Source organism: Tachypleus tridentatus, chromosome 8, assembly GCF_004210375.1.
Source record: "Tachypleus tridentatus isolate NWPU-2018 chromosome 8, ASM421037v1, whole genome shotgun sequence".
Classification (NCBI taxonomy): domain Eukaryota; kingdom Metazoa; phylum Arthropoda; class Merostomata; order Xiphosura; family Limulidae; genus Tachypleus; species Tachypleus tridentatus.
In genome coordinates, this window is record NC_134832.1 from 110,007,489 (window position 1) to 110,019,778 (window position 12,290).

The following is a 12,290-nucleotide window of genomic DNA, read 5'->3' on the forward strand; positions in this document are numbered from 1 at the left end:
TATTTACACACCCTACCAGTTTTAAATGTACCACACATTTCAAAAACATAAGCTACTACAAATTACTTTTACAAAATTCAAGGAGTACTATTTTATTTAAAATCACTTAACTTTCATTATTTTTTCAGTTCAGATACCTCTTAAAATCTCTCTCTGTATCAATTTTTTGACACTTCAGAATATATGTCATGGCACAGAGAAAAAAACTGTAATAAAACTGTATACTCAAGTAGAAAATGGACATTAATAAACAAAGATTTAATTTTACCTTTAAAAATAGCTGTTTTTCTTTCCTTTCTTCATACATCTCTCTCATGTCTATCAACTTATTCTCCAGTTTCTCCATTGACCATATCTGTTTTGATTTATTAATTCTTTTCACAAGAATTGCTGGTTCACTTACAAAAGCTCCTCGCTAAATAAAAAAATATAATGATAGTGTAACAATGGTAAAAAATAAAAATTTGACCACCCTTTTAACTCATTAAAATTCCAATACTTCCTTTTAAATAAACATAAAATATAAAAATGTATAAAAACTAATTCAGTTATAGCATTAATAGCATTGATTTTTGATACCTGTGACATATACTAGGAAATAAGTTTCATAAAACATTTTTATACTTCCACAACTTACTTGTATTTAGCAAAAAACACAAAAAACTAATAACAAAGAGAACTTCAAGATTCCTAATATTTTTTATAAAGTTACAGCTTTTACAGTGAGGAAGAATATTTTTTTTGAACAGATACAATATTTTGATTACTGATGTGATCAAATTCAGATACACGAGTTGTAATGGTAAAGAATGTTTTCTGAAAAACAAATTGTACACTTGGATCACACCACCAATCAAAACATGGTACATATTTAAAAAAATATGATTCCTTACTGTAAAACTGTAACTTGTAAAATATACTTATAATTGTAAACTCAAATGAAACTATTCATTCCAAATATTTCTTTATTTTTATTAAACACTGTATAGATAGTCAAATTAAAACAACCATATTATATTATACACAACTACATACAGTCAAATAACAACAATTACATTATTAATGAACACATACCATCAAATAAAAACAACCATATTACATTATTAATTATTTTACAGCATCAATGTAATAAACTCAGTATATTACTTGATATCACTGTCATAAAAAAGTTTTTTTGCCAGTTAACTCATCTGTTGATGCTTTGAGTTTACTGAATTAATGTGTATCAAACCTAAAGAATTTGGAAAACAACTTGTATTTTCAAAAAAATCAACTTCTGATGAACACAACTCCCAGAGAAAGTAGACCATTCCTACCTTTCGATTAGGACTAAGGTTTGCTGCTGGGATCTGCAGGGTTACTTTGAACTCAGTTTGTTTTCCCATTTCAACTGCTAAAAAATTAGCTTCTCTCACCAAAGCATTGGCTTTAACAATGTCTTCTCTGAGTTTAGCCAGGCTTACTTTAAAAACTTCATCCCTAAATGTAAAAGAAATATAATAAAAGTTCTATTTTGCTAATAGCTTAAACACACACAATTTATGTCTATAATGACAAGTGCTTTGAGTCACAGCAAAAACAGCAATATTTTACAGCAAATTATAATGATGTTTGAAACCTAATAAAATGAGACATGCTAAGAGTAATGTTGTATAATCCCATTTGAAAACCCTCACAAAAAATCAATGATTATAAAATTCCAACCTCTCTTTTGCCCATCTTTCCATTCTGGATTGCACACTAGAGTTGGAGCCAGTAGGAGTCATTTTCCCTAATCCTAAAGGATCAAAGGGTGAATATGAAGAATAGGGTGTGCTAGGAGACATCTGGTTTCTTAGCATTTGTAATTGTTTCTCATACATTTGTCGTTGTTTCTGAAGTGCATCTATGGGTAAGATAAACAAACATTTCTGAATAATATCAACAAAAGTTTTTAACAACAATGCTGACATAATCTCAAGTAAAATATATTTTTGTGTATTTTAGTCACTAACACCTATCAAAATAACAATGTATTTCATTCCCTTTAAAATAATTATTTCAAAAACCACCAAACTGAAATAGCTATTAGCACACTTCAAATAGCATCTTGTTTCAATTACAAGTATCAAACTGCTTTTAAATTAATTATTCTTATTACAGATTAAGTTCAATAAAAAACTATAACAAAAAATATGCCATGCTTGCTTGAAAATACAATTTCAACCCTAAAATAACTGTCTTAAATAAAGCATCATCTTCAATGATATTCAGAACTGTAGACATAACAGCCACTGTTCAAAATTATTTTTATTTCATGAAAATAAAATACATACAAGTTATATTAAATTACAAAGGAAAAAATACAGCTTTGAGTATATAATTTGTATAAATAAATACTTAGCTCTACAAACAAAATAACAATACCAAAACATACACTTAAAAAAAACATTTGCACTATAACCTGATATTTAAAACATTTGAATCATAAAAATGTATACAATACATTCAATAATAAGAAAATGCACTTTATATGTTCTTTCTTCAACACAAGAGTTTTTTCAGTACTCAACATCCATTTTAGTATTCACTGGTAATATTTTGCATCTTTCTCAAAAGTTGTGAAAAACACTGCACCTACCTTGGTCTGAGCTCTTAAGACTTAAACAGACAAACTTATATCTGTGAAGTCCACATATTTAAAAAATTACTTCAGATTTTCGAATATAAATTAATTTTGGCTACTTAAAGGGACAAGAGAAGTTTTCCCTACATTACTAATTATAAGCATATACCATATTCAAGTCTAATGGCATAAACATGCAGCAAGCAAATACGTTTCTAAAGACAAAGCAAAAAAAAACATACTAAATTAGCTCCATCATTTCATGACGAAGCATATTGGGTCTTAACATACAAGGGATTACATGCACAATTTCATCTTTACATGTACTCTAAATCATTGCAAAGCATTTGATTTTAATTTTATCTAACAGGCCACACAAAACATATTTCACACTGGACAAAATTGTTTAATTATGTTAAAACAAAAACATACTATGTAGACTATCAAAGAAAATCTGCACTTAAAAATATATGGCATGGGACAAGAAAAAATTCTTTTTTTAGGGGACCTGCAAGCCTATTTCTCATTTTAATATTCAGAAAAAAAAATCCAAAACTTAAAGGTCATTCCTCTTAATTGGTCTCAAATGTTTATAAATATAAATATACTTACACTTACACTTACAAAGCACACATTTCTAAGAAGTTACCATACCATGGAACATAGGGCTAATAAAACTGCAAGATATCTCTGTAAATGCGGAATGTAACTATAAACATTGTACTTCATATACAGAACACAATATAGCATACCAAATAAATACTAGTATTCTTTACAGATCTGAAGAAACTCTAAAAATATTTCTATACTCTAATGTCACACGTTTGTTGGGTAAGATTAGTTTCTTATGAATAGCTGTTGACTTGATTTTTACAGAAACAATGGACCAGCCACTGATTAAAGATAATTGTCTTAGCATAAATTAAATTTATCGCCCACATCTAAAACAAACTTAAGGAGTTATTCTTTGAAAATTATAATCCAACTATATATAACCAGACTAGACTTTCAATAAAACAAACTCCATGTTTAGTTATACAGAATAAAGTGCAGGATATGTTTTTATACACAACGATTTAAGTTCTAAATGCAACTTGTTACAATTTATAACTTTTATACATATTTTTACTGTTCACTACACTTACTGTGTTTATCTTCTTCATGTTGTCTTTCTAGTGCTTCCATAGCTGTCTGTATTGGATCATTACTCAATTCATTCATCATTAGTTCTTCTCGAGCAAACTCATAATCAATAGGTCTCTCTGGGACATCAGGACTAGCACAAGCTAGAAATCACATGAAAAACTTGTTTGTAATACCAAATAAAGCTTCAAGCATTAAAAAAATGTAATTAGTTCAAACAAAAGAAGTAAATGATAATGAATACTAAATTAATATACCACAAACAATATCATATTTTTAGAACACACAAAGTGTGAAACTCAAAACATTAATTTTATCACACAAAACATTAAATGATGTTTCAAAAAGGAGCATTACTGATAATTATCATATAGAACTGTTTTTGATCCATCTCAGCTGTTCTGCACTGTAATCTAGATTTAAAATAATAAATAAGACAACAAAATTAAAGCCAGTCTTTATCATTCATATATTTATCAAGCTTTTTCTTAAACTCATTTAAATTTACTAAAACACCTGAGAGCAACCCCTTCCATAAGTCAACCACCCTGTTAGAAAAGCAAAGTTGTCTCAGATGAAGATGATTCCTACCCTAACAAAATTTACACTTGTGTCCACTTGTCCTACCATCCTCACTGTTAAATATGAGAAACAGTTATACATCAACATTATCTATTCCCTTTACAATCTTAAATGCCTCAATCAAATCCTCCTAACTTTTCTCTTTTTCAAGAAAAAACAATTTGAGAGATTTCAGCCTCTCCTCCAATGACAACCCCCCATTCCAGGCACCATTTTAGTAACCCTTCTTTAAACTATTTTCAAAAATTCATTGTCTTTCCTCAGGTAAAGAACTAAAGACTGAACACATTATTCCAAATTTGGCCTATCTCGTGATCTGCATGAAGTTATAACCTCTTTAGAATTGTATTCAATATTTCTGTAGATACAACCTAATATATTTAATAATAGCAACAGCACATTGCTTGGATGACTTTGCAGACTAATCAATTGTTAGAAAGATCCCTTTCTTTCATAAAATTGTTAAAGTTATTCCCATCCAAGTTATACTTTTAATTCAAATTATGATAACCCACATGCATTATCTTGCATTTATTATAACTAAAACCCAACTGTCATTTATTTGCCCAACTCAGTACATGATCTAAAAATTCCTTTGTAAATCATTAGCATCCTCTCTCCAGCCAGCAACAACTGAGACCTCAAGGTCATCTGAAAATTTCAGTGATTTAATAACTATTCCTTTACCTACATTACTAATGTAAATCAAAACGAGCAAAGGTCCTAAAAACCTGAGCCCTGAGGAGGTACCCCACTTGTGACATTACTCCAATTTGACTGAACTTCATTTGTAACAACCCTCTGATTTCTTTCCATCCATACACGCTTCTATTAAAATTTGCTAACTTATCTCACACACCTATAGACTTTTGTTGTTGTTTTTTTTACAAGTCTGATTGGGAATCATGTGACAAAAATTTTATATCTAAAAGTTATATTAGTATATAATAATTCACTTTTAAACTACTTTTGAAGAATCTGAAGAAAAAACAAAACATTTGCAACAAAAATGTTACACTTTAAGGTTCTGAGACCTCAAACTCAATATCTCAATATCTAATAAAACAAGTGAATAAAAATGGTTTCCACAGATTTACATACACAATACTACTTTCTAAGTAAATCAGATATGTTTTATCACTCTGGCCAGTTGGACTAGATTACTCTAAGTAAAAAAGAAAAAGGTCAAAATATTTAAAAAGCTTAACAAATACAACAGGATAACATTAAGAACTTAGACACAGTGTTCCAAAACATTACTTTTATTCCATGATAATGGACAGCTAGAAGCTTCATAAATTTAAAATAGTTTATTTCATTCACCTTTATTACATTCCCAATTGTTATTTCAGGTCAAATTACAAACAACTTTTAAATATTTTTTTTAAATAAATCAATACCATTAAAGCATCTAAAAGAAGTGCTGTGTAATATCATGAGATGTAAAAATTTTCAAAACTGCGTTAAAAGAAAAAAGAAATGAAAAACAGCCACATGAAAACTTTTAAAACTAGGAATGAAGAAAATAATACAAAAGAGAAAACATATTATTCAAAGTGATGAATATAAAAATAAACACTGTAGTCAGTCCTACATACACAGTGAAGTAATATCTGTGATGTATCACATTAAAAATGATAAAACTTACTTGTAGCCTTGGGACAATTGACTCGAAAGAAATGGTTATTTCCCCACAAAACTCTGTCACCATGTCTTAAATGTGTTTTTGCTGCTATTACAGACCCATTAACACATGTCCTGCAAACCCAAAATAAACTTTTTGGTCAAAGCACAATGACCAAAGTATATACAGTTTATTTAAAAAACAATAAAATATTAAATCATACTTAGCCAGTGAATGATTATTTTAAAATAGATTTTAAAATTTGCACAATGACCAAAGTATATACAGTTTATTTAAAAAACAATAAAATATTAAATCATACTTAGCCAGTGAATGATTATTTTAAAATAGATTTAAAAAATTAATTACATTTTCTATTTATAAGAATAACAGCTCTGTATTAAGAGAAACTAAGCTGATGGTCCTACATATTCAGGGATAAAGATATATCTAGCTTTCTAAACATTTTACCTCTCAGAAATAGAATGTTTATCAACCTGCTCTATTAACAATGCAATATCCACAAATAATCAAAAGAATTCTCTTAAAACAAATCTGAACTAGGTATTACTTTTGAATAAAGATAGCAGAAAAATTATCTTCTTGTAACAAATAAAGAAAATGTACATGAAACACTTCACATCAAATTCTATCGTGAAAAGCACCGTTGTGAGAATTAGGGAAGTAAGGTCAAGCAAAAGGTTAAACTGGAGAAACATTCACAAGTCAGATAGCATGGTTTGAAAGAGTACACATCCAGTAATTATTTAAGTGACAATTTAACAACCACTTTTGCCAGTGGCAAGTTCAAAGTACTTGAAGATCAGATATCACAGCTGACAAGATTCTACAGCACACTAGTGAGTAAAAAATGATCAATATCTTAACCTGAAATAAGAAAAAGACCTGTTGTTAGGAGAAGCTTCAATGGAGTAAGTTTATAATGAGAAGGGACTGAAACATTAAGTTGAATGGTCAAGTGGGCAGCATACAAAACAATCAATTCTCCAAGATGTTACTTCCTTACAAAGAACAGTATTGTATAGCAACTACCACAAGTTCTTGCAAAGGATTCCACAGACAAAATACTAGCTATGGTGCTCCACCTCACACCATAAAGAAATTTAATCCAGTAATGACAGAGCCTTATCATACAGTGATCAATAGTGCTTGAAGAAGAACATCAGTAAAAATCTAGCAACCTATGTGAATATTAACTTCCTGCTATTTTAAATTAATACTATTCATAACTGGTTCATAACTCAACAATAAAGTAACCTGTTACATACACACGGTGAATCAGTACATAAAAATGAAAAGAATTTTTTGTTTTCTCATCTTTAATACAACTTTGTGAAAGTAGAACACAGTCTTTATATCTTCCTACCTTCTAATTACATAACAGTCTGACTCATATATTGTTCCTACCTGGCTCCATCCAATGGGTTTATAAAAACCTCATGATTCTCTTCCACAGTGATGACACAGTGCTCTGGCATGATGCCTAGCCCTGACAATTGAATGTCTTGTTCAAGAGGAGCATCAGGTCGCCCTACAAGTGTTCTGTCCTGTAGAAATAATGAAACTAGTTCTATATATTAAATACTTTCTGAAAACAACATATAAATATATACAAATACACACACACACACACACACAGCAAAAGGCTTTTGTAATTTAAGTGAATAGCAGTGAAATGTAGCATAGTTAGTGTGTATATATATATATTTACTTATTTATTTATTGTTCATACCTTTTAAACTTCTCTCCCTGAACTTAACCAGATGGTTGAAATAGTCAACTTGTCTAAACACCACAAAACTAATATTTGTTTTACAACACTATATTTTTCTGTACATAACTAGAGCTACTTCACTGATGAAGACCTCAGACAAATGTATATTTTGAATTTCATAGTAAAATAAAAATCATTAAATAAACATCTCAGTGAACTACCTGTAAATTGTTTCATTTCTTTATTTTATAAACATCCAACCTTAATATTCAAGCAATAAGCTTTCAGGTAAAAGTCAAATAAATACAAATATAAATAAAGTTTAATGATGTACTTTGTTACTAACTTATTAAATATGCTTACAAACTATGTATAATTTTAAAATGTCTATGCACAATGATATAAAACATTTCTTAGGTTTACCTTTAAATAATATACCAATAATTCATTAAGTGAAGGGTCTGCATTCAAGTTCACCAAATAGTACTTGTCTTTTTCCACTTTGATACCTGATGCTTGTACAGATATTCCCATCTTCTCTAAAGCTTGCTGTCTTTCCTAGTGAAATTAAAATAGTGAAATGTTTTTGTTCTTTACTCCCTACATACTGTAAACTAAATCATCATATGAAACCTTCTAACATAACATAATCTAAAGAGAACATGGCATTAATATATATTTTTCTACTAAACAATTATGTAAACAATATATATATATATATATTCAGGATCTTGAATACTATAGTTGACTTAGCTGAGCAATGAAAAGAATAAATTACTATCCTCAATAATAAACTGATCTGAAGAAACTTACTACTTCAAGTTATTTAATAACCCATTTGTTTTCTAACATTCTGAAGTAAATATATGATAAAACATAAAACTGAATGTTCTAACAGAACAGAATGAAAACAAAATATTTGAAAATGTCAACATCAATGAAATTAGTTTAAAAACATTATACGTTCTTGATGACAAGAAACCCACTTGAAATAAAAATATATCTCAGAACAGCCTGTATGGGTATTATCACTTTTATTGATAAGGAGAGGACATCGTTTTGACCTTCCTAGGTCATCTTCAGATTAACCTGCTTTATTAGTAAAAGTGTTAATACTCGTACCAGCCGTTCTGAGATACGAAAACATTATACATATGTCAATGAAATGCATATGAATAATAAAGTACCAGTGCAAAAAAAAAATCACAACAAATCACATGGCAACTGAAGCAAAATATGTTTATTTTAATTTAAGTGAATAAGCTGTAATAAAAAACACAAGCTTATGCACATGGCAAAACCCTGCTATGATGGCTTCGACATATCACCAACTCCCTCAGCTAGGCCAATGATAAAGAATGGTACCCAGAAAAAAAGACTTGTATACTATTAGATTTGGAAACAAGCTTGTGTAACTTCATTTATATACTCTTTCACTACAAAAAACTCTATCCCTCATTTTTTCTCCATCTTACAGTTAACTAAATTATGACATGAAAACTACTACTTGTCTCATCCATACAAATCACATGAACTTGTCTACCTTGACTTATATTTTTCTTTAAGTAAAAATATGTTTGTATTATCAAAACAGTATTTCAATTTACAACTCAACAACCACATGATCAAAGAAGAAGAAAAAAGACTGCTAGATAGAGTTTCATAAACAAAACCTCTTCACTAGAACAACATAAAGACATAATTCCATGTTGGAAAGTTTAATAGCAAAAAAAAGATGTACTTTTTCATCCTCAACAAGAAAAACAATAAGTTGAGAAGTTTTGAAGACACATAGATAAAAAGGTAACTCCATTTATAGATAATGTAAGATATTGAGTAAAAATATACCAGGATATTAATTTGAAAGATGGGAAAAATAAAATTATTCACACATTTATCATCACACCTCCAAAAGCAAAAAATCAAGTTATAATTGTTAACAATTTCTCTTTATTTGTTGCATTATTTTTCAATGTTATCAAAGAAGAGATAACCACTTAGTAAAATAAACATTAAATAAATTTTTTGTTTCTATATTTTTAGTTTTATTTCTAAACTTTTGATTTATTTCTAAAGCCTCTCTAATAGAGAATATTCATGTACACTAAACTAGTTGTCTAACTCATGGAACAAATTAAAAAAATGACATTGTATCTCATTGTCAAATATATATCTTTGAAGCAAATCTGTTTAAAGTCATATGTATATTAAATTTTATTAAAATTAATTTTTACTTGTTTCACTTTAAAATTCTGCTAGACTGTAATCTCCAACTTTAAAGACATAAAGGAATTTAAAATTTGAAAGAACATACATATATGTCACAACAGGCCTTACACAATAATTTAAAACTTTGAACCTTTTTTGATAAAATATGAAAATCCTCTCATCAAAATGCTCTAAAAATTTGACTTAAGAGTTAGTTCTTACTTGCTGGATTTTTTCAGTTTTAACAAGTTTCTCTTCCCAGGTTTCAGACATTTCTTGAACCAGTTTTTCTGATTCCTTTAATCTCTCGTACAAACCTTCTTGTTGCTAAAGTTCACAAAACAATATACAATTAACATCTTTAAATTTTCACTCTTCATAATTTATATATCATAAAAACTTACCAGAGGTATTCTTGTTCTTAAAAACAAGATGCTAAAAATTTTCAACTGAAACACTTTTATAAATTTGTTTCTTGAGCTAAATATGTATTTCTTGAATATTAATTATATAATAATGCTTCTCACGTTTGTAATGAAAACAGCATATTTTATATCGGTACAACATTTTTTTTAGTCCATAAGCATGTCACACACTGAAAATTTTGAGGCCTTAAAATATCAATTCTCAATTTTTCAGCAACTTCAACAAAGCTACAAAACGTATATACACCATGACCTGTAGCTGATGAACCAGAGAGAAAGCAACAGTACCTGCCAACATCTCTCTTATATGGCAAATATAATGTGGTTTTAAGACTGCTATTAAGCACTCTTATAATTCTTTAATATTTCTATGGAACTAAATAAAGGATGCAACATTAAAACATAATAACACACCTAATACTAATATCTTGTAACAAGTAAAATTAATTATAGCCATGCTTCACCAGCTTGAAAAACATATTTACATTACAATAATTTCTACTACTTAAGAAAATTCAAGCATACATCTATAGAAGTTGAAAATAAAAATAAAATGCTCATCATTTATCCTCAGTCAATAATATTTAGTCTTACGACATCTTAAAATTTTGCCCTTTGAAGATTTAAACCAAATTATTGAAAATGGTTAGAAATAAATATCATTTTGAAATCATAAACAATTAAAAACTGAAAGAAAAAACTTCAGTAAAAATACATTTATGTTTCAATATAAAACAAACAATTTGTTTTCTCCATAAAATGAACTATTAAGGTCAATACTTTTGCACCTAAAATTTACACACCACTGTCAAATACCATAAAAGATTTAAAGACTTACCGTTGCATGCTTCAATTGTTCTCGTAACTGCTCCACTTCTTCTCGTAGTTCTCTGATGATTCTAGCATTAGGATCTTCATTGACAACAGCATGGTTAACAATGCGCTTGGCTCTGTCTGCATAACGGAGAGTTGAAAGTGTTTCATCATAGTTATCAGCTGATGGACTAATGGTGGCAACCATTACCGTTTTACTGTTTCCTCCTAAACTGTCCTAAAAATATGGAATTTTATGAAAGGTCTTAAAACTCTTCTTAAGATAGTTAACAATTTAATCAGTTTATTGTAAGTGTATAATAAATTAACAGAATTATTCTAAGATGGTAATGTAGCATTAAGTAAACGTAAATTATAAAATAACATTATCCAATTCATTATATTTATATCAAAAACATCTTTGAATATGTATTTCATAATTTAATGCTACACTAATGAAAAATAGTTTTATGAATATTAGAGAAAGAAAACAGTAAAGGATGTCACATAAATAAAAGCATTAGACAGAAAAATAAAAGAATTATAACATTCAACTACATATAAACTATTACCAAAGATACCTTTGATAAACTAAAGCAAACAGGTAAACTGATAAAACATCATGTAAATATTTCTCAGAAAAATCTTAAAAATGCCTGGTTCTCTTCACTTTGAGAAGTGAAAGTGAAACCAAATGATAAACCTACTTTTAACAGCCACGTAAGGACAGAATCACGATAGGGTACAAATTTATCTTTTGCCTTCCCTGATGACTGGTCAGCTAATTTGGATATGACCAGGCCTAATGTTGTTAAGGATCTAAAAAAAAAAAAAAGGTTAAACCAATAATGAGATATTGTTATTCCTATGATCACAACTGAAACAAGATATTGTTTTCCCTGTTAAAACATTACTTGCCTACTGAAATCTTTTTAAATGAAAAAAGCAAATATAAACCACCTTTTAAATTTACACAATACTCATTATCTGATTACATTTCTAAGTGCACAAATCATAAAGTGAAAATCCTTTGATGTAATTTACATACATGATGTTGGAGATACTAATTAAAAATATCAAGTTAGAAATATTAAAATAAACATATGTCCTGTCAACAGCTTACATATTTACTTCCAGACTGAATTGTGCAATTTA

At 28.7% G+C, this 12,290-nt stretch overlaps 2 protein-coding genes across 3 annotated transcripts in view; one reads left to right on the plus strand and one right to left on the minus strand.

The window, feature by feature from the left end:
• Positions 1-12,290, plus strand: part of LOC143223204 (ribonuclease kappa-B-like) — a 514,553-nt gene that overhangs the window by 264,164 nt on the left and 238,099 nt on the right. The window lies entirely within an intron of this gene.
• The window catches only part of LOC143223200 (kinesin-like protein KIF13A), a 121,295-nt gene that overhangs the window by 49,885 nt on the left and 59,120 nt on the right, over positions 1-12,290 (minus strand). For both annotated transcript variants that reach the window (XM_076450802.1, XM_076450801.1), the window contains exons 9-18: positions 11,843-11,954; positions 11,161-11,373; positions 10,120-10,224; positions 8,113-8,247; positions 7,383-7,522; positions 5,979-6,088; positions 3,751-3,891; positions 1,705-1,885; positions 1,317-1,479; positions 269-415 (exon numbers count right to left, since the gene is read on the minus strand). In XM_076450802.1, coding sequence (XP_076306917.1) covers positions 269-415; positions 1,317-1,479; positions 1,705-1,885; positions 3,751-3,891; positions 5,979-6,088; positions 7,383-7,522; positions 8,113-8,247; positions 10,120-10,224; positions 11,161-11,373; positions 11,843-11,954 — 1,447 coding nt within the window. The remainder of the gene's footprint in view (positions 1-268; positions 416-1,316; positions 1,480-1,704; positions 1,886-3,750; positions 3,892-5,978; positions 6,089-7,382; positions 7,523-8,112; positions 8,248-10,119; positions 10,225-11,160; positions 11,374-11,842; positions 11,955-12,290) is intronic.